General features: G+C 36.1%; 1 protein-coding gene across 2 annotated transcripts in view; it reads right to left on the minus strand.

Moving 5' to 3' along the window:
- ice1 (KIAA0947-like (H. sapiens)) overlaps nucleotides 1–23,858 on the minus strand; it is a 29,436-nt gene that overhangs the window by 5,078 nt on the left and 500 nt on the right. The window contains exons 2-16 of one of the 2 annotated variants that reach the window (XM_058746275.1): nucleotides 23,653–23,711; nucleotides 22,870–22,905; nucleotides 14,125–14,142; nucleotides 13,563–13,674; nucleotides 13,348–13,424; nucleotides 13,224–13,261; nucleotides 12,678–12,760; nucleotides 12,390–12,466; nucleotides 7,165–7,202; nucleotides 6,861–6,943; nucleotides 6,723–6,759; nucleotides 6,584–6,634; nucleotides 6,382–6,459; nucleotides 6,034–6,278; nucleotides 5,839–5,907 (exon numbers count right to left, since the gene is read on the minus strand). In XM_058746275.1, the coding sequence (XP_058602258.1) occupies nucleotides 5,839–5,907; nucleotides 6,034–6,278; nucleotides 6,382–6,459; nucleotides 6,584–6,634; nucleotides 6,723–6,759; nucleotides 6,861–6,943; nucleotides 7,165–7,202; nucleotides 12,390–12,466; nucleotides 12,678–12,760; nucleotides 13,224–13,261; nucleotides 13,348–13,424; nucleotides 13,563–13,674; nucleotides 14,125–14,142; nucleotides 22,870–22,905; nucleotides 23,653–23,711 (1,101 nt within the window). Of the gene's footprint in view, nucleotides 1–5,838; nucleotides 6,279–6,381; nucleotides 6,460–6,583; nucleotides 6,635–6,722; nucleotides 6,760–6,860; nucleotides 6,944–7,164; nucleotides 7,203–12,389; nucleotides 12,467–12,677; nucleotides 12,761–13,223; nucleotides 13,262–13,347; nucleotides 13,425–13,562; nucleotides 13,675–14,124; nucleotides 14,143–22,869; nucleotides 22,906–23,652; nucleotides 23,712–23,858 lie in introns of both variants that reach the window. The other variant, XM_058746274.1, reaches the window with a different exon arrangement.

A 23,858-nucleotide genomic window follows, 5' to 3' on the forward strand; every position in this document is an offset into this window, starting at 1 on the left:
AAATACCAGCAAAGTCAAAGACCACTTGTGCTTCCCAATACTCAAACTGATGCTTCCTCATTTCCTCGCTCTTCTGTCCTCCAGCCTGTGACCTGGAACTTGATCAGTGTTTGCCATCTTGAAGGAGTCTCAATTCTCAAGTCTCTAAATGCACCACGAGGAGACGAGGAACGAGGAGTGAGGAAGGTTCCAGAAAATCCATGTGAGGAAATTGACGAAAAACCTGACATACATAAATTCTCCTCCCCCTTCACATCTCTCATAATAGTTTTAACTTATGTCTTATTTTTGTGGTTTAAATAAACCATATATCTCCTTTTTCAACAGGACATCTTGCTTTATTAATATTCATTATGAATGTCTTAAAGGGGTCATCAGATACTCATTTTCCACAAGTTGATATGATTCTTTAGGGTGTTAAAGAAAAGTCTATAACATACTTTTGTTAAAATTTCTCAATGGTAGTGTAAAACAACACCCTTTTTACCTTGTCAAAAACAGCTCTGTTCACAGTGAGCCGTTTCGGTGCATGTCCCTTTAAATGCTCTCTTCCGTAGGGTGACGAGCTGTTCTCATGAGATTGTAAACTTTTGCCGCATAACTAGCACATTATTAGGAAAGACGATTTGCAAAGATTAAAAAAAAAAAAAAAAAACCTTATACTCACTTATTCTGGAGGTGAAGCTGGATCATGAATGAGTCGCACGAACATAGACACATTTAGGTAGATCGAGGGGAGCATTCCCTTCAAAAACAAAAGTAATCCTCTGCATCTTCAGCGGCTCAGATGTTGGGAGTAAAAGATGACTGCTATGTTCATTCTTACATCCAACAACAAAACACCTCAATCGCTAAGGAGACATTCTTGTCTACACCTGGGGCCCGTTCTTCGTACGTCGCCAACTCAGCTGGATTTGATTGTTGACGATTTTGCTTGATCTTGGATTGGTTGGTTCTTCAAAGCTCATCCCAGAGTTGCTGTCATAGCAAAAGGTCCGTAAGCTTAAACCAGCTCAGGAGCACGCTTATTTCATGTAAACAGGATTAGATCGCATTTTTTAAAAGCAGAATTGATACTTAAAATCTGTCCCAGCCACCGCTACTTTATTACAAGAGTACCCTACTGATCCACGGACAATAATTTACAATAGTGATAATTTAAAAATTAGTACAAAAAAATATAATAATGTTGTGTAGTCATGGCCAAAAATATCGGCACCCTTGGTAAATATGATCAAAGGCGGCTGTGAAAATTAATCTGCATTGTTAATCCTTTTGATCTTTTATTTAAAAAAAAAATAAAATCTAACCTTTCTTTGGATAATAAGAATTTAAAATGGGGGGAAATATCATTATGAAATAAATGTTTTTCTCAAATACACGTTGGACACAATTATTAGCACCCCTAGAAATTCTTAAGAGTAAAATATCTCTGAAGTATATTCCCATTCATATTCACAATTTTGAGCACTCCAGAGTGATTATGAACATGAAATTATCCAGCCATGGCTTCCTGTTTCACAGAAATATAAATAGGAGGGAAAACAAAGCCCAAATTCCCTTAATTATCCATCACAATGAGAAAAACCAAAGAATATATTTCTGATGTGCAGCAAAAGATAATTGAGCTTCACAAATTAGTGAAGTGGCTTTAAGAAAAGAGCTAGAGCAGTGAAAATTCCCATTCCCACCATCAGGGCAATAATTAAGAATTTCCAATCAACATTAAATGTTACGAAACTGCCTGGAAGAGGACGTGTGTCTATATCGTCCTAATGCACGATGAGAAGGAGAGTTTGAGTGGCTAAAGACTCTCCAAGGACCACAGCTGGAGAATTGCAGAAAATAGTTGAGTCTCGGGGCCAGAAAACCTTTAAAAAAAATTGTCAAACAGCACCTACATCACCACATGTTGTTTGGGAGGGTTTCAAGAAAAATTCTCCTCGCTCATCCAAAAACAAACTCCAGCATATTCAGTTATCAGACACGACTGGAACTTCAAATGGGACTGGCTTCTATGGTCAGATGAAATTAAAAAATGAGCTTTTTAGCAGCAAACACTCAAGATGGATTTGGTGAACACAGGGATAAAAAGTACCCCATGTGTACAATGAAATATACTGCTGTATTTTTGATGTTGTGGGCCTATATTTCTGCTGGAGGTCCTGGACATCTTGTTTAGACACACGGCATCATGGATTCTCTCAAATACCAACAGATAAAAAAAAAAAATCAACAAGTGACTGACTGTTAGAAATCTTATAATGGGCCATGTTTGGATCTTCCAACTGTATAATAATCCAAACACAAACCTCAAAAACAACACAAAAATGGGTCACTGAGCACAAAACCAAGCTTCTGCTATGGTCATTCCAGTCCTCTGACCGGAACCCTATAGAAAATGAGTGGGGTGAACTGAAGAGAAGCAGCACCAACATGGAGCTGGGAATCTAAAGGAACTGGAGTGATTCTGGATGAAGGAATGGTCTCTGATCTCTTGTCAGGTGTTCTCTAACCTCATCAGGCATTATAGGAGAAAATTTAGAGCTGTTAAACTGGCAAATGGAGGTTTCAAATAGTATTGAATAAAAGGGTGCCGTTAATTGGGTCCAATGTGTATTAGAGAAAAGCATTTATTTCATAATGATATTTCCCCTCCATTTTAAATTCTTGTTATCCAATAAAAGGTTAGATTTTTGTGAATTTTTTTAAATAAAAGATCAAAAGGATTAACAATGCAGATTAATTTTCACAGCCGCCTTTGATCATATTTACCAAGGGTGCTGATATTTTTGGCCATGACTGTATAATACTATAGACACAGCCAGGTTTAATCGATGAAAAATGTATTTGTGATGAAATAATTACTTCATAATTGTATTGGAGTCTTACACACATGCTATACAGTTTATCTGAGTCGTGCATTAATTTGAGTGGTGACAGCTATTATGGGAGTGGCTTGATGGAGCACAGGAGATGCAGATAACATAATCTTGACCCTTAAGAAACTTTAACGCCGTAAGTAAAAAATCTGCTTCAAAGATAAAATTAAATGAATTGCTAATTACAATATTGAAATAAATATGTAAAGCCTGTACAAATACTATAAATCATGAATATAAATAATTGGGAATCACGTAAAAAATGTAAATAAAATAAAAACAGTGCACATTTCATTAATCTATTATTACATTTATGTAGTTTTGTTCGCTTGGCTGTTTCCAGAAATTTGTTAAGTTTTTCGTCAGATGTCTTTTTTAATTATATAATGTCATTACGTTGCCGTCTTGCTGCCAGCCAATCGCTGCATTGCTGATCGTGGTTTCGAGTATCGATAAATCTGCTCTTTTAGGGGAACACGAGAACGCGCACTAATCTTAAAACAACTTAATTCAGGTATTTTAATCAAATCTGCAAATTAGATTTTTGCTCCGCTCCAATGGCGGACTGTTGACAGCTCACTTAGGGCAGGTCTGTGATAAAGCACTAGTATCAAATCAGCAGTCGTGGGCAGGGCCGCATTAAGACCTCACTGGGCCCTGGGGCTATGATTTACTGCAGGGCCCCCCCAATCACAAAAATTATATATAGCTTCAAAATAAGATTTTTATCCTATCAACATTTTTGATGCACTGAAATTTCATAATTTTTGTTACTAATTACAATATCACAAAAAATAATACTAGCCTAAGTAAAACCAAGCTTACTTAAGACAAGTAAACAGTCATGAATGACAAAGATACATAAATCGACCTACTTGAAAAACTTAAAGCACTAAATAAAAAACATTATATTGTGTAAAGTAAATGTACAAATAGACTGAATGGTCTTCACTGTATAAATTCAATATAGATTAATTCTTATTTTACAAAAGTGATTCAGTCAAGGACATGGAGTGATGTTTGATTCACATTATTGACACAAATGGCAACAGCAGCTATATCAGGCTGCTTTCGAGGAATAGTTCACCCAAAAATTAAAATTATGTTGTTTTTCTTAACCTGTATGAGTTTCCTTCTGCTGTTGAAGGCAAAAGAATATATTGGGAACAATGCTGGTAACCAAACAGCTGCTGCATGACTTTCATAGTATGAAAAAAAAAAAAAGTCAATGGGGCCCAGAAACCTTCTTGTTATGAACATTCTTCAAAATATCTTCTTTTATGTTGAGGTGAACAAAGAAATTCATACAGGTTCAGAATAACTCGAGGATGACAGTATTTGAATTTTTGGGTGATCTATCCCCCTAAAATCTCATCATACAATGCCAGGAACTCACATAGCCTACTACACTTCACATGCATGCTTTATCTTTAACTATAATGTTCATGAAAGACACAAATGACTGTTTACGAGGATACTCGCATATTGACACGTATGCTTAACCATATTTGAACGCTCAAGGCGCGAAAAGAACTTAAGTTTAGGAAGGTGCTTAACGCTACCGCTGCTTTTAGGCTGTAACGCTGCATTTGCCAAAATAAATTCTGCCCGCTTCTTAATGTCCCTGAACAGTTACATTTGTTTTTAAACCACAATGTTTAAAATGAGTTTAAATGATAAGCTAACATCATGACGCGCTATATTTCTACCGGATTATTTCTCAACCCAAAAGCGAATATAGGCCCATAGAGGTTGTTCAAATACAACAAGCAATAAACATCCATCAAGTTAATAATCAAACTAACCTAAAATCTGTGGCAACGATGACGCTATGTTTTTATCTACTCCATGTGTCCGGTCCACTTGCTGTTCCACAACTTCCACTCCATCATCAGCTTTAGTAAAATAGTCTGATAGCTGGGAATTTTACTGACTAACTCGCGTTTTCCCCTCTCTCCTTATTTTAATTTTATTTTTTGAATAGTTGACATTTTTACTTTTTGAAGATTGTTCTTTGCATGAGATTACGCCAGAACGAAGCGAAGAGAGAGAGAGATGAGTGCGCACGCAGCGGTCACCTGATAGATAGGCTACACGGGTCTTTCAAAAGCAATATATAAAATAAATGCATTTGATTGGTAAAACAAATTCAAACGTGACGTTTCAATTTCTAATGTTACTGCAATGAAATTTATGGAAAAGCTCCACTAAATAATAGCGCTAATAAGTGGGGGGCGTGGTGGGGCTTTGGCGATCGGTGCCTACCAATGACCAGTCAATCTTCTCCACAGCCAATCACGGGCCCCCTCCTTGCTCGGGCCCCGGGGCTTCAGCCCCGCCTAGCCCAATGGTTAATGCGGCCCTGGTCGTGGGAGGGTCCTGTGCAGAACTACGTCACTCTGCCAAGAATCTGTGAATGGCCTGATCTGAGATCTGACCTTGATCTGGGGTTATTATTTATGGGGATTTAAAAAAAAAAAAAAAAAAAAGTGTTTTTTTTGGGGTTTTTTTATCATTATAGGGTGGTTGTGTACACACACTGCCAAGACACATTTTAGTTCAAACAACATGTAAAAGTGAATTTTGCATCCGATGACCCCTTTAACCAAACTTTAACATAAGGGACAGCAGATGACGCTTTAAAGTGACGCTTGAGTGATCAAGAATATTCCAATGTACAAATAAGCTTTCCTTTGATTCCTCAAACATTTTCCCTCATTACTCATCCTTCCCTCGCATCCTGGGGGGGGGGAGCTGACACATGAGGAAAGGAGGCAAGGAAAGGAAACAAGGATGCAAAAAAGTAATGAGAAGCACCAAGTCTCATGTCCTCATTTTCAAAAATCATAGTACCAGCAGGTCTTTCATCATAGTGACTCAAATTGATTCAGTAGGACTGTCATTGAAATTGAATCACTTGAGCATTACAATGTAATTTAAACAAATTCTATCTTACCAGCTCTGTTGAGGGGCTATGCACGGGAGATAAAGCTGCAGGCAGAGGCTTGAACCACTCTTTAATGTCCTGCAAATCCACAGAGTAATCTCCATATAACAAGTCATCTTCAACTCCAACTGTTATTTCCTTCAGTAAAGATTTAGTAGCATCTTCAGTCCAAGTGTTCACATGTTCAAGCACATCTGAACTTACTTTCCTCTTTCTACTTGATACACTGAAGTGTTGCTCATTATTCTGCTTTATCAGTTTCTGAGATGATTTAGGCCTATTGACCTCAGGAGATGTTTTAGGTGTGGAGTGTTTTGAAGATTGCAATAGAGTTTCTGGACTGGGATTTCCTGGAGATGGATGAGAAATCTGTCTTTTTAAAGGACTGTTAGGCAGTGGTTGAGAAGATATTTTTTGAAGTTGGTTTTTCAAGGGTGTTGCCTCTTCTCCTACAAAAGAAATATGTATTGCCTCTATCAGAATTAACCTTGGTCGCCTGATAATAAATACATTTTAGAAAAATAAAAGTTCAATCAATGCAAGAATGATTACCAGCGAGAAACAGATTTTCTTGCAATTGGGAACTTTCCACACAATGCCAGAGCTCTTCAAGCAGCATTCTGACTTTGCCTAAAGTAAACGTTATCAATTAAAGAAAACATTATCAAGTGGCATACTATCAAGCTGTTTTCTTTTAAATATTTAAGCATTTCTTTATACAATGGAAAGTCAAACAGTTTTAGACAATACATACCTTTGTCAATTAGTGGCTCAGCATCTGTTTGAGAAGACATACTCCTTTTTTCTAAGATAAAAATAATTTTGTTTAATGACTGAAAACAATGGATCAAATAATATACAAGTTACTAGGTATTAGAAGGCACATCTCATACCTTTGTTGAACAACTCCTCAAGTTTGTTGAGTCTTTGCTAATAAAAAAAAGTCAGTAAAAACAGTAATCACATTAAAATCATAACCTTTTACTTTACATTTTACCAGAGGATATATGATGTTTAAGCAAAATTTAAACCTGTGTTGTGGACAGCATTTCTTCAAGTCTTCTCTTCTCATTTTTTAGAACAATGATTTCATTGTCCTGTTGAAAATTTGCCTCTGTGTACAAATAGACAATTACATTTTAATTTAGATTTTATTTCCAACTTGTATGGTGCACAAAACCAGCTGCTGGAGAATAGGTATGGAGATTAGGAAATAATCCAATATGCTCCATATTTTAATATGTATGATAGTCCAATATGTTTTAATATGTGCAATAGTCCATATTTCATTCATGCACTGTAATTTCATTAAAATATAAGATCACTAACACAGACCTTTCAGCACCAAAATTTCATTCTCGAGGTTTCCTTTCCTGAGAGAAAAATACAACATACACTCAATTTATTTTTTTAAGAATTTCAATTCTACAATGTCAGATTCAGCGCTAACAAAAATGTAAGTATACATCAACAACAAAAAAGGAGAAGCATCTGTCATTTTTTTGATTGGTAAACAATAAAAAAATAGGTACAGTACACCAGGGGTCCCCATTCTTTGTACGTGGATTACTCAGATGGATTTTACTAGAGGTCGACCGATTCATCGGTTTTGCCGATTAATTGGCACCGATAGTTGATTGCCGCAACTATCGGTTATCGGCAAAAATCCATGCCGATAGTTTTCCGGTTTGCAACCGTTGCTGAAGTGGCTGAGAAGGGTCCGCTGGCATTATACAGTACGAGAGCGGCCTCTAGAAGCGGAAATCACTGACAGCACGTTGTTTATTTTGACACGTGACACTGCGCACTGCACAGAGCGGGAAACTCCAGACTCGCATTTAAATACAGCCGACAGAAAAGCCTGCCGCGGATCAGACCGCCATTCACATAGTTTTCTATTAAATTACATTATATTTGTCCCAAATCGTTGTGAATGTACATAATGACTTCACCCTAGGCTATAAATTATGTATTGTGCATTTTTCAGCAAAACGTTTGTCTTTCTGTGGCTCTAATAAAGTCTGTATGCTTCATATAGAGAGCTGTAATACAGATTTCCGCTTGCTCCGTTTTTTTAAACACCGAACTTCAAACTCATTTATGCCACATTGTTCATTCTTGAAGCAAACTTATGTCCGTTTGGTGATTAAATAAATTGTTTTAGACCGCTACTTGATTTGAACACAAAGCGTCTGGTGTGTGTGTGTGTGTGTGTGTGTGTGTGTGTGTGTGATACATCTGAGTTCTCCTAGAGGCAGCGCTGCGCTTTTGCCCGGTGTGTGACTAACTTAAAAAAAAATAATAATAATTGATTAGATAATTATCAAGTGTTAAAAAATAGAAGCAAATAAAGTGCGAGTACACATACAATATCCATATGTATGTAATTTTAATGCTATGGCCTCGTGTAGATATTTAAAGATGGCCATCTTTAAGCATGACTGTTGAAATTAAATGGTAACACTTAACAATAAGAGTCCATTCGCAGCATTAATGAAAACTGTAGAAGTATTGTTCCTTGTTAGAGTGTTTTCATTTCAATATTCACTATTAGCTACTAATAGGCTACATTTCTAAATTTGAAAGTTTCTTCTTTTAACATTAACAAACTATGAAATAACTTTAATGATCAATATAGTAAATAATATTAATATTTTTATTCATTTACAAAGTATGGTTCAGTACTGTTGCTGCTTTGTTTTTAAAAATAGTAAAGCACTAGCTCTCTTTCAGTATCCATTTTGAAAACTATCAGTTGATTAATCGGTATCGGCCAGTGTGGTCCAACCTAGCTATCGGTATCGGTAAAATCCACTATCGGTTGACCTCTAGACATAATCCAGGATTGTTAAATTCTTTGAAACTCATCCTGGAGTTGCTGTCATAGCAAAACAGGTCCATAAGCTCAAATAGACTGCAACTTAAGCGGAGATGATTCTTAAAGTCTGTCCAAGCCACTGCTAATTTTTTTACAAGAGTACCCTATTAAAGGTGCAGTGTGTAGATTTTAGCGGCATCTAGCGGTCGAGGTTGCGAATGGTTTTATTCGCAAGAATAACAGTGACGAAACGCACTCTGTTTGTCCTTTAAGGGCTACTGTACAATCATGGTGGCGACTTCCTTGTAAGGGGACCCGCGGTGTATGCAGATATGAATTGCTCATTCTAAGTTAATAAAAACATAACGGTTCATTATGTAAGGTCTTTATACACCTCTGAAAGCATAGTTATGTATATTATAATGCATTTCTGTCAATAGATCCTCCTAAATATTACACACTGCACCTTCAAACCAGGGACAATAATAATTTAAAAGTTAATTTGAAAATAATATTATAATATTATGTAGTCTAAAATAATAAAGACACAGTCAGTTTCATTCACTGAGAGATTTATTTGTGAGGGAATAATTATTACCTTATAATTATATTGGAGTCTGAGCCGTGCATTAAATGGATAGTTCACCTAAAAATGAAAATTAGCCAAAGATTTACTCACCCTCAGGTCATCCTAGGCGTGCCTGACATTCCTCTTTCAGATGAACACATTCGGAGTTATATTCAACATTGTCCTGTCTGTTGCAATCTGTATAATTGCGGTGAATGGTGCCTCTGTTTCTGAATCCGAAAAAAAGTACCCATCCATCGCAAAACTACTCCACATGGCTCCGGACAAGGCGGTTGAGTGTATGACGTAGGCGCCGTGAAAGGCACAACATAAGCTCCGGGGAGAAGCGCGTAGTCTCACGAGACCTACGTTGCGCCTCTCGCAGGGCCTACGTCATACGGTCAACCGCATTGTCGGGAATGCGCCTGCTTGAGAGACCGGAAGCTGGACTAAACGGTTTATAAAGTTTTAAGAATCAACATTTTTCTTAAACTAACGCATCGTTTCGCTTCAGAAGTCCTTTATTAACACCCCGGAGCCGTGTGGAGTAGTTTTGCGATGGACGGGTACTTTTTTTTGGGATTCAGAAACAGGGGCACCATTCACCGCAATTATACAGATTGGAACAGACAGGACAATGTTGAATATAACTCCGAATGTGTTCATCTGAAAGATGAATGTCAGACACGCCTAGGATGACCTGAGGGTGAGTAATTGGGTTGGCTAATTTTCATTTTTGGGTGAACTATCCCTTTAAGCCCCGTTCACACCAAGAACGATAACTATAAAGATAACGATATTAGCGTCCACACCAGCAAACAATATCGTCTGTTTATTCTAAGCGCACTTTTGTCTGCCGCTTTAAACAGAGTGGTGGAACTATGATGTCACTTTGTTGGCAAAAACCCGGAAGCGAGTTCATTTTAGCGCTTCCGGTTCCATCGTCCCTGAGTCAATGGGTTTTTTGAATGGGATTTTGGTTAAATCCCTAAAATAAGGTCCGTGGTTCACACAGGCTCAAGATACTTTCATGTTTTATTCTACGACATAAAACACACCAGTTCCACCCCACTTGTGATTTTTTTAAACCGTTACGTTTCTTAAAAAAGACGGTTGCTAACAAGTTGCTAAATGGGACTACAGGCGCTGTTGGAGACATTAAACGTCATCACGCCGAACAGTTTATCAATTTCTAGTATTATCAAATCGTAGTATAATTTGTAATACGATTAATTGTAGAATAACCAATTAATAGTTTTATATTGTTGTTCGACAATGTTTTTTTGCTTTGCCCCGAAATGTGACATGTCTTTGGATGGAAGATGTTTTATCGCTTTCCTACTGATACAGAGACTCTGTTCGTACCATAAGGTAAACTCATATTATGATTATTCCATGTAAACACCACATTTACTTTCATTTATAAAGTGAAAATTTAATGATGCATACTGCTTAAAGCTACGTTAAAATTAAATACGCCCAGTATGAAGCTGTAAGCATATAGATTGAGGATCTCCTAGAAGCAAGGATAAAATAACATTGTGTACCCACCCTAACAAAATGATATCTGAAATTATACTTTATTCACTAAAATAAGTTTAATCTTACCATATCCAAAAAACTCGCTCACTCTGCTGTTATTTAATAGATTAATGCACTAGAATTTTACCGAATAGCACGTGGAGACACCTTTTTAATTAAAATATTCACATTAATCAAGGATTTATTGACTTTTAATGCAGCTTATTTCGAAATGTACAGAAATACATGCTTTCAAATGTCCTTTAGTTATGATTATTTCATTTATTCACTATACTATTTATTACTAATATCTCATTTCAGTTTGGCTCTAGTTTTGTATTTATTCAAGTTTATATGAAAAGGTTCATGTAGCGTGGATTAAAATGTATATAGAGTAAATCCTTCACTGAACATGTTAAAAATAAGTTTGAAAAAGTTGTCGGAAGCGGCAGTGGTGACGCTGAAGACGAGTGACCGTGGTGCTGTAGTTCGTTCAAAGCCTAAGTTTAGCTTTTAAGTTCTGGCGCTTGTATTTATGCTTCAAAATTCATAAAAGCTATATTATAGTTACATATAGTTTCATGAACTATGGTTGAACACATATCTTATTTTTTGTGATAATCCAAAAGCCTATGGAAAAATCCCATTGGCTTTTTGTCGAGGAACCAGTTTCACGCCAACAGCCGATCCGCATACAAAGTGACGTCACAGTTCCCCCACTCTATTCTCGAGCACATTATAGCAGGAAGGATTCTGATTGGCTGTCAATGTTTGTATCGTTTATCAGCTGGAAAAAAATAGTTCTGGAAGTGATTCCAACGATATCGTTTCTCTGTGCCTTTATCGTTATAGCTGTAGTGCGGACTCTCCTATTCTTTAATACTGAGAACGATTTTTAGAACTATATCTTTATCGTTATCTTTATAGTTATCGTCCTTGGTGTGAACGGGCCTTTAATCGGATCGGTGACAGCTATTATGCGAGTGGCTTGATACAGTGCAGGAGATACACTGATATAGATACACTGGTAAAAATGCTTAGAAAAATGTTTTTGATTCCTAGGAAACTTTAATTAGTGCGGTAACATAAATCTTGAAAAAATTACAACACTGAAATAAAAATGTAAAGTCTGTACAAATACTAGAAGTCATGAAATAATGGAAATAAGAGAGAAAGTACACATTTCATTTATCTATAATAATGTTTCTGCCATTTTAGTTGCTTGGCTGTTTCCTTATAAAGATCTAGAAATTCATCAAGTTTTTCATCAGATGTGTGACGTTCTTTTTTAATATGATGTCATTACGTTGCTGTCTTGACGCCAGCCAATCACTGCATTGCTGATCATGGTCTTGAGTATCAATATATCTGCCCTTTCCAATGCACACAAGAATATGCAGTAATCTCACATAACTTAATCCAGATATTTTAATCAAATCCACAAATTCATTTGAAGAACCAAATTAGCCAGAGACCAGTTATTACAATTAGATGATCTCGCATCTGTCATATCATCTGAGATGTATTAAGTGAGGTACGAAGAACGGGCCCTAGCACAGTGTTTATAGAAAACATAACCAACACATCAAAGCAACATTTAATTAACACAGCAGCACAATTTATTATGACTATAACAGACCCAGTTGGACTTACAGAATGAGTGTCTTGGCATTCTCCAGCTTGAGATTCTCATGTTCCTCTGCAGTCTGAAGATATTTTCTGAGGGAATCCTTGAAATAAAACATAAAATAATCGATCAGGGAAAAAATGACAATCAATGAAATATAAATCAAAGAAGCAAATGAAAAATGGTATTAACCCTGTTATTTTAGAGACAATCTAAGGTGAAACTGAATCAAAAACTTGCATTTAGAAGCCAGTATTCCATTTAACAGCCTTTTTTTTTTTTTTCATTACAGAGGTAATTTTAAAGAACCTAACCTGAGTTTTCTGTATATCTTCCTCCAGTGATTTCTTTTCAGTTTTGAGTTTCTCATTATCCAGGTTTTGCCTTTGCACAGTATCTGTGAAAACAATATGTTTATGGGCAACACAAATACAATCCAGTAATTCAGTGAGTGTACACTACATAGTTGGTTTCAGTTTTGATTATTTGTACTTAGACTGAAGAGACAGTTCACCCAAAAATGAAAGTTGTCATTTACCAACCCTCAAGTTGCTACAAACTTTTGCAAGTTAGTAACCAAACAGTTGACGGTAGCCTCTGACTTCCATATAATTTTTTATTTTATTTCCATACTATGCACGCCAACAGCTACTATCAACTGATTGGTACAAACATTCTTCAAAATACCTTCTTTTGTGCTCAACAAGAGAACTATGGAAGTAAGTGGAAGTCAGTTTGGCGCACACTTGAGGGAAGGGAAATTTTCATTTTTTGGTGAATCGTCCCTTTAATATGATCAGCAGTCTTGATCTATAGGCCCCGCTCTAATCTTAACCTAAAATTATTTGTGATGCATGTACCCTCTGCTTGTCTTAAGGATTCTTCAACTTTTTCTTTCCTGGGAAGACAGACAGACAAATAGTGAGTAGGAGACAATCACAAGAGCAACTAAACCACCATAATACTACAGTAAAGTGATCTTACAGCGTAAGTGTCTGAGCTTTTTCAGCATTTAGCCTGTCGACATCTTCACACCTCAGCTGATATGACTTCAAATCAGCCTGTTGAATAAAAAAAAAGGAGAAATTAACAATAACATCCAGAGTAAAGAGAATCTGAGAATTTCACTGGTATTGGTAGCAACTGCTAAAAGTTAGAATTCTAGAGATGGTAAAAAATTAGGGTTTTTGAACACAGACCTTAGTTTTCTCCAGCTCAGTCTTCATCTGTTCATACTCCACTGTCTGTTTCTCTAAGGGCTCAAGCTTCAGCAACACCTCATCCAGCTGTTTGTGCAGTTTGCTGCTCTCTCTTTGAAAAACATCATCATGTTTTAAAGACATTAATTTAGTCACATACTCAAATCACAATCAACAGTTTTTTGCCCAAAATTATGATACTGTGCACATTATCAAACTTCTAAAGAAATACTGAAAAGCAAATGACCTGTGCATGTATTAAGGAACTTATCTGCCACTGAGCGTAAAGTACTTGTACAGCAGCATCCAGGCTTTGCATTACTTTAGTTACAAAATGATAAGTACTACAATGTATTTGCAGTTGTTATGGGTATGTCATTTAAGGCCTAGATTCACATGCATCGTGTATTCTCAGTCACCAGTTCTGGTAACAGCCTGGCAAATTTGTAATGTAAATTACTTTGGTAAACAGCAACTGGTCAAAATATAAATGTCAGCTTAAAAATATTTATATTACACAGTGCGTAATATAACTGCAGTGAAACCGAAAATAATATCGTACCTCTGGGATTTCTGAAGCTGTGAATTTGTGTCAAGAAAAACAAAGATGGATCCATAGAGAATAAAATACATTTTCAAGCTTTGCGTTCACCGTGTTTGAAGCCAGTGTATATGAGTGTGGTGTGGAGCAGGTTGCAGAGTGAAACTGTGCCTAGGGAATTTTTTTTGTTTGTTTGTTTATTAAAGTTGCAGTATCTGCATGTTTTCTCACTCCGGGATCGGACATTTCTCTCACCAGCAAGCACTGAGCAAGACATGGAAACCATGGAGTAGAGCATGAGCAGAACAATTCATTACAAAGATAACAATTTAAATGACATGGGAAAGGATACTGTTCCAGACTTTGTTTTGCTTTAGCATGCAAAGTTTTACACTTTCTTTTGGAACTATGAACTGACAAAATTTTGTCTGTAATGTAATTTATTTGAAATCAGAAATTAGAAATGGCTCAATGAAATTAAAAACAATTATTTTGTTAAATGTAACAGAAAACAGGATCAAATATAGCTGCAAGCAGCGATTACCGGGGTTCGAGCCTTAAGGCGGTATATTTGCAGGGTCTAGGTCAACCTGGATATATAGTCGACAGATAAACACATTGAAAATCGACAATAGGCTCACAGACACACACACACACACACACACACACACAGAAATGAAACTGTTAAACTATCATATGAATACATTTTGTTGCAGACATAGATATTTGCAATAAATGATAGCTGACAAAACTCATTGCAAGTCTTCTCTTTTTAAGAGTTTATGTCATTTTCAGGTTTCATTATAATCATAATCTTTCATAATTGTAAAAACTGATATGTCTGTATGAACAAAATGGTAAACTTTGATTTAATGTGATTTTAAATGTTATAACAGTGATTTTATAATATCTCCATGAGAAAAGCCATGAACAGTTCTGTTTGAGACCATTTGTAGTCTTACGCTGCCATCTAGTGCTTATAAATAGCCATTTCTCATACAACACTGTGTTTTGAACCTTTATAACTATTATAGTGGCATTTTTTGCCAAATAACACATACTCACAAACATGAAAAGGTTAAACTGTTACATTAATCCTCAATAAGCATGCTTACAGAAACAGACACACAAATACAAAGACATACACGCACACACATTGTTGCAGATATAGATATTTGAAATAAATGATAGGTGACAATAGTTTTTGCAAGTCTTCTTTTTTTAAGAGTCTATATTTCTCTGTGATCATATGGCAAAATTGTAAAAACTGACATGACAAAATGGTAAACTTGAATTAAATGTGATTTTAAATGTTATAACAGTGATTTTATGATAACTCCATGAGAAAATCTATAAACAGTTCTGTTTGAGAGCTTAATAAACCCATTAGTGGTCTTCCGCTGCCATCTAGTGGTTATATATAGCAATTTCTCATACAACACTGTGTTTTCTGGGTATTCTGGGTATATTTGGCTACACCCTTTTATTAATGACCCCGTTACAGCTAACCAAGTGACAACATTCAATATTTTTTTAATAATTATTGATCTAGAGACTCCAGAGAACATTACTATAGTGGTTTGATCGAGAGAGAAACCAGGGACTAGTTCACAAAAGTAGGTTTTTAACATAATTGTGAATAATTAATGAACAATTTGATTTACAGCATTAGTCCAAGAGGCAAAGTTGTTCAGAATGAGGAGATCTACCACATGATATGAAGATCTAGTATTTGTGTGAATATATGATTATGTTCTACAGTTTGAGGTAATTTTACATCAAAATCTTGTGTTTTTGAGGCCTTTTTAACTGTTATAGCGCCATCTATGATCCAATCTCCATGAAACTTTGCATGGTTGTTAAGAGTCATGTGCCACATGTTTTCAACAAGTTTCGTAAAGTTTTCGTTTAGGTTTTATAGGCTTTGGGGTATACTTGGCCAGGCCCCTTTACTAAATGTCCTCGTTAAAGCTAACCGAAGAACAAAATTCAACATTTTTTCGATAATTATTGATCTAGAGAGTCCAGAGAATATTACTGCAGTGGTTTGGTTCCGATCGGGCGAAAAACCAGGGACTAGTTCACAAAAGTAGGTTTTTAACATATTTCTGAATAATTAATGAACGATTTGATTGACAGCAATGGTTCTTGAGGCAAAGTTGTTATTTATGACGAGATCTATCATATGAAATGAAGATCTAGTGTATATGTGTATATATAAACAATTTCTAAAATTTGAGATCATTTTCTATACAAATAGTGTGTTTTTGAGGTCTTTTAAACTGTTATAGTGCCACCTATGGTCCGAGCTCTATGAAACTTAGCATGATTGTTAAGTGCCACCTGACACATGTTATCACCAAGTTTGGTAAAGTTTAGAGTTTTCGTTTAGGTTTTATAGGATTTGGGGTATATTTGGCTACGCCCCTTTTCTAAATGACCCCGTTATAGGTAACCAAAGGACAAAATTCAACATTTTTTGATAATTATTGATCTAGAGTGTCCAGAGAATTGCGCTGCAGTGGTTTGATTGAGATTGAGCGAAAAACCTAGGACTAGTTCGCAAAAGTAGGTTTTTAACATAATTGAGATTATTTAATGGACTATTTGATTGACAGCAATAGTACCGGGGGTAAAGTTGCTCATTATGAGGAGATCTATCGAATGATATATATATTGTGTGGATTTGAGAAACACCACGTGATTACAGAGCCAAAAAATCTCGTTAGCGCCAACTAGTGGCCGATTTCTTTCAAAATTCTTACAGACCTTTAGGGCCTTGAGTCGAACATGTCCATCGAGTTTCGTTCCAATCGACTTCAGTTAACCTTGTCAAATAGGTGCTTAAATTTCATTTGCAGTTGGCGACCATGTTTTTTGAGATACGCGAATGTCCTCATAGATATTTGAGTCGATCGGGCTAATGGTTACCCAGTTATAGTTTTTTCGACATTATAGCGCCACCAAGTGGCGGATCATCTTAATTTTTATTATTTGACCGAAGTTTGTGCTCATACATATGTGTACCAAGTTTGGTGAAGATATGCCATTTCCTTCACTAGTTATAGTCTGTTTCGTAAAATTCGCCCGCGACTTTTATACATTTTGGGGCCTCATTGCGAAAGCGAGTTGAATTTTAAATATTTTTTTGATAATTATTGATGTTCACTGACCAGATAACATTTCTGCAGTGGTTTGGTTCCGATTGGGCGAAAAACCTAGAACTAGTTCGCAAAAGTAGGTTTTGAACATAATTGAGATTATTTAATTAACACTTCGATAGATAGCAGTGCTCCTAGAGGCAAAGTTGTTCAAAATGAGGAGATCTATCATAAGATATGAATAACTAGCGGATGTGTGAATATATGAACGATTTGTTAAGATTTAGGTTCGTGTATAATTGAAATATTGTGTTTTCGATGGCTTTTTTTTACTGTTATAGCGCCACCTATGCTCCGAACTCCATGAAACTTTTCATGCTTGTTAAGAGTCATCTGACACATGTTTTCACCAACTTTCGTAAAATTTTAAGTTTTTATTTACGTTTTATAGGCTTTTGGGTATGTGTGACCACGCCCCCTTTTTTAAATGAGCCAATTATAGCTAACCAAAAGACAAAATTCAACATTTTTTCGATAATTATTGATCTGGAGAGTCCATAGATTATTACTGCAGTGGTTTGGTTCCGATCGGGCAAAAAAAACAGACTAGTTCGCAAAAGTAGGTTTTTAACATATTTCTGAATAATTAATGAACGATTTGATTGACACCAATGGTTCTTGAGGCAAAGTTGCTCAACATGAGGAGATCTATCAAATGATATGCATATTGTGTGGATATGTTAAACGCCACGTGATTACAGAGCCAAAAAACTCGTTAGCGCCAACTAGTGCCCGATCTCTTTCAAAATTCTTACAGACCTTTAGGGCCGTGAGTCGAACATGCCCACCGAGTTTCGTTCCGATTGACCTCCGTTAACCTTGTCTAATAAGTGCTCAAACTTTGTTGGCCGATGGCGGCCATGTTTTTTTGAGATACGCGAATTACCTCATATACACTGGTGCCCCTTCGGACCAAGAGGCTGCATACCAATTTTCAAGTCGATCGGACTAACGGTCGCGTAGTTATAACTGTTTTTATGTTTTTTCAGTCTTACAGCGCCACCAAGTTGCAGAGCTTCGCAATTTTTTTTATTTGACCAAAGATTGAGCTCATAAACATGTGTACTGAGTTTGGTGAAGATATCTAACTCCGTTCCAGAGTTATGCTTCAAATAACATTTGGCTAACATTAGCATAGACGCTAATTGGCGTACTGTTTTGCGCGAAAATCAAAATTTCAACTTTTTTTTGATAACTTTTCATATTCAGTGTCCCTAGAATATTTCTGCAGTGGTTTGGTTCCGATCGGGTGAAAAACCTAGGACTAGTTCGCAAAAGTAGGTTTGGGATTTCATTCAATTTTGCGAAAAAACGGTGCGTCGTAGAGAAAATCCGTTGGAATTTTCGGGCAAAGCCAAGGATCGCAACGAAGTTAAAATTTTGAGACTACGGCAAACGGTGTACGAGCTACGGCCAAAAATGTCTGAAATTTTGGGTTTTTGCGCTGTAGCGCCCCCGTTTGGTCGATTGGGCTGAAACTTTGATACCTTCTCCCCAAATTGAGCTCTACGATCTGGCTGAATTTCAAGTCTCTAGGCCTTACGGTTTGGGCTGCACGATTCGTTTTACGGCGGAATAATAATAATAATAAAAATCCTAACAATTACAATAGGGTTTCAGCACTTTCAGTGCTCGAACCCCTAAAAAAACTTTCCAATTGTTCCAAAGTGAAAATTTTATTTCTTATGCTGATAATTGGTTAAAGGCATTGTTATTGTTCATTTTTTTCACTTTTTTTTTTATTGCCTGAGGACAAGGTGTTTCACACATACCACCTCTTTGCCACGTGACCTTTAGCTTTTCTGCTGTGTTAGAGAACAGTATCCACAGACATTTGTAACTTAAATGTGCTGGGGTTCATGTGGCACCTGCTTCTAGTTCATTACAAAAAAAAATAGAGAGCACGCGCACTTCTGTTGCGTGATCTTGATGTTCGCTCACTTAGCACGCATCATTTGGATTAAAACTAAATCATAAATATAAGACAATTTATAGGGGCATTCACTATAAACATCATTTATTTTCAACCTTAAGCATATACGACTTTCTGGCGAAAGTGAAACTAGCAGCCTGTGTAAAATGCGCTAGGCTGTATTTGTCCCTCTCATTCTGCACCAGTAAAAATGCGTGCACGCGTTTTGCTTGCTTTGAGTGTTTCTGGCATTATATGAGTGGCTTTGGAATATAAATCGCAGCACGTTTCAGATGAAAAAAAAAAACGCAACTTACAGTGCCCTCCATAAGCATTGGAACAGTGAAGACAAAATTGTTCTGTTGGCTGTGAAGTCAAGACATTTGCAAATATGATGAAAAGATGAACATGAGACAAAACTACAGAATGTCACATTTTATTATTAGCCGTTTCAACACATACATATATATGTATATATGTATATATATATTCATGACTTCATGATGAACAACACCTTAATTAAGACATTAACTAAGGTGAGTATATCATTATGATTTATGATTTATTACACTTTTAGGGTTGTGACGATAGTATCGTGTATCGACGATAGCAGATGTCTTTGTCGATAGTCAAGACGATATTAGGCTTATTCTCCTATTAAAGTATAAAACTATTATTATTATTAGGCAGCCTATTATTATTGGGCTATCAAATTGCCCTGCTATTTCACCTCAGCGCTGCACTTCACACACACGCGCAAATGAGGATTAGGCTTCTCCTCCTCATTGGAAATGTTTTAAAAACACACTCTAAAACGAAGCCCACATCAAAATCGAACTGCAGGGTGATAAACTTTATTTACAAATTAGGCCATGTCAAGAGTGCAAAAAGAGACATCTTTTAGACATCTTCATGAACAGCTTTGAGCTATGAATGAACATGACGAAACTGCACCGGCAGCATTTCGTTTTCTTTACAGCACATTAACAAGAAACATTGATGCTTAGTCTTCATCATCGTTATTATAAAAAAAAAAAAAAAAAAATGCAGTTATTAAGTTATCAGTTTCTTTTTTTAACTACATCATTATAGTCATGAATGAAAGACTTTGAACTCATGTTAGTTCCTTATAATTCATGAGATATTAATGCATGAAGTAATGCATAATTCACACATTAATGTATGCATGAATTCATGGCAATTCATGTACCCTTACCTTAAAGTGTTACCACGTGATTACACTTGGTTTAATAAAATATTCTTAAGAAAAATTGATGTAAAATTGATGAAATTAATCATTTAGATTAATTGATTAATTAGTCGATAGATTAATCGAAATAAAAATAATCGTTAGTGGCAGCCCTAATTCGGAGTAGTGATTAACTGCCGTGGATGGAGTACATCATCAGTTTTCTGAGCTTTTCTCAGTATTATTCATGAGAATAAACTCTAAATCCACTGCAATGGAGCAGCTCTAATGCTATTAAATTAAAGATTATGTACCATAGAGCCAAAAAAAAAAAAAACAACAGTGAAAGTAACAAAAACTTGTAAAATACATTTTAATGGGCATAATTAAGTGTGAAAATAACCAAATGATATACAGTCAAACCAAAAATTATTCAGAGACCAGATATCATTTTTGATTTTTTTTTTTTTACTAGTGGGTGCAGGACACTATAGTTCATTTATGCAAGTGAGGATAGCAAAATAAAGTAAACTGTGACATATTATACCCAAAAATTCTTCATACAGTGGACTACCTGTAAAACTGATACAAATTTGGGACCAAAAATTATTCAGACTGAGTCTGGGAAAAAAACTGAAGTTCAGGTTTGCATGAACCTGGTTGACAGCATGCCCAGGAGACTACAGGCTGTCATTAAGGCTAAGGGTGGCCCGACAAAGTATTGATAGTTGTGTAAATATTGTCATACTTACAGCTGTCTGAATAATTTTGGTTGATTGTAATCCATTACCAGTGGCGTACAGTGGGGCTTCAGTCAGGGCCTTCAGTAAGCAACTGTAAACTACATGCACACATCTCTGTTAGAGCTAATGCAGCCATATGCATATAATGCCGCACACAGGCTCTCAACAATAATGATGGCTGATCAACAGTTCGCTAGATGAGGGTGGGTTAAATGCAGAGTAAATTTCCCTACATGGTCAGTAAAAGTAATCCGCCAATACACGGGTCACTGTGCACATTCACGTCACTCTAAAATGACGACGCGCCCAAAGCAGCAAAACTGTACAAATGCTGGACATCCACACACCGCACCACAGTATTATCAACGCACCATGTACACCTCCACAATGTGCATGATACAATTCTCATTAAATAATAACGCACTCACCTGTCACTTGTAAATAAAGTCCAAGGGTCTGTCATGCCAGGTCCCTTTACTCGTATTAAAAAGTAAACACGGCCAACAAAATAACTTGTGCTCGGTGTTAGCCATTCATAGCCATTCTTTAATCATTAAAATGGCGCATAAAACCTTTGCTGACCTTTGTTAGCGAATTCAGTTTGGGTGTAGGTCTTCCTTTCCCTTTTGTTCTCTTTTGTCTGCAAAAGACGTTTTTAGTAGATTGGCAACAAGATCTGGTGTAGGCGCCGACGACTGCGCCTGTCATTTTCTTTTCGTTGACTTTCACTTTCGTACCTTGCTTGGAAATCCCTCCTAAAGGGGCGGTCTAACGCTGGGGGTAGCACTGCGCACGTCGCTAGACCCAGAGGGCGGGCTGTCACTGAACGTCAAAATTTGATTGGCTGATGATTCTGTCAGTAATGCTCGTAACAAATCAGATGTGACGTCTTTCAACAAAAGGGTAGCACTATCTGTAGTGCTGGCCGCACACTTTTTTTTATGTAGGATATTCCAGTTCAACCTCAACGAAAAAACATTAAAAACATTTTTTCACACAATTTTATTTTTTATAGGGCCAGCAGAGAAGGCCCTGCTGCCCCTGACGGCCCACCATTACATACCTTTCTATCAAAGTTCTCTGACATTATCAAGCTGAATTTGTTCTGACACAGTTTAACTCCGAGTTATTGTCATATTTTATCACCTTTTTCTAAACTATACCAAATAAACTGTGATAATGTGAGAAATGTTGAAGGTGTCTGAATAAATTTTGGTTTGACTTTATCTATTCGATAAATGAAGTTAACGAACTAACATTATACATACTCTCTTGGTTTCTGTACCCAATATTTTACAAATTTACAAATGCAATGAAAATACTGGTATCTGTACTCGGTATCAGCAAGTACCAAAAATAAAAGTATCGGTACCGGGCGAGTCCTGGAAAAAGTGGCATCGGTGCATCCCTACTTAGAATTAATCAAAGCCAAAAAAAAAAAAAAAAAGTTTCTAATTCCTGTTTAATACAAATTTTGTTTCTTGAACTGATTTATAAAAGTAATATTTTCACAATAATGCTGTTGCAGTGAATATCAGTATGGCTGTGATTACCTGCAGCTTAATGTGGCTGGGCTGATATTCAATACAACAGCACTCATGCATGCCCATATGATATTGCTTAATTCAGGACCCAACAGTCTCTCATTAGCAAACTTGGATAATACGCTTATAGTCTACAATAAAATCAATCAGTAAATCAACAGAGAGAATGACAAAAACAAGTACAAAGTTATCATCTACATAGCTTTATAAAAGGATATCGTCACACTTCTCTTTGTATTCACCCAAGAGACGGCTGAAAAAAAGTAAAAACGTTACTAGATATAATAAATACCTTCATAGTTTTTGACACTGCAGATAAAAATAAAAATTCAGCAAGTAACAAGTTAATAAAACATCCTTTCAATCAAACATAATTATTATAGTTACAGTATTTAAAAAAAAAAAACTGTAAAGATGTTTCTTTAAATATTCTAGTTAGAACCCTTAACCCTAAATATTAAACTTTTGCTATTCAATTGCAATTACTAAAACCTGAACCATTTAACGAACATGCTCTATCCAAATTTTGATGTGTACATAATAAAGGCTTAGATTTGCAATTTTTTTTTATTTATTTATATTTATTTACTGTAAAATGTATATGTAATATATGATTGGAATTTGAAAATCTCTGATTGACCTAGTCCACAATCAACTTTCAAATGTAACTGAAAGTTGTGGTGTCATCAATTGCTTTTAATGCTTATTTGCATACTTACAAAGGAATTGCATACATTTCATTATGAATTCCCAATTCCTTATAGCCACAAAAATACACAAATGCTTAGTGTCATGACAACAAGCGACTCTAATACTGCAGTTCATACAAAAAAAAAAAACTAAGTCAGACCTAAGCCTACGTAATATCTTAATACTATTCTTTTGCTACCATGCAAGAACTGTGCTGCTGCCCTGCAAGCCAGGTAGCTGTGAGGTAAACATCCTGAAATTATACCAAATAATAATAATAATAATAATAAAATAAAATAAAAACACTCACTCTGTGTCAACGATCTTCTGCTTCAGAGTTAACAAAGCAGCCACATATTCATCTAAGCTCTGGAAAACGTACAATCACGGACATACAAAATCAGCTTTACTTGTAATCAACAGACAATGAATAACGTTAAGGAAATTCGTCAAAATAGAGAGATGACAGTTAATACCTGCATTAAACACCAAATTATTAAAATAACATCAACCAAT

The sequence above is a fragment of the Onychostoma macrolepis genome, chromosome 16 (genome assembly GCF_012432095.1).
Source record: "Onychostoma macrolepis isolate SWU-2019 chromosome 16, ASM1243209v1, whole genome shotgun sequence".
Taxonomy (NCBI): domain Eukaryota; kingdom Metazoa; phylum Chordata; class Actinopteri; order Cypriniformes; family Cyprinidae; genus Onychostoma; species Onychostoma macrolepis.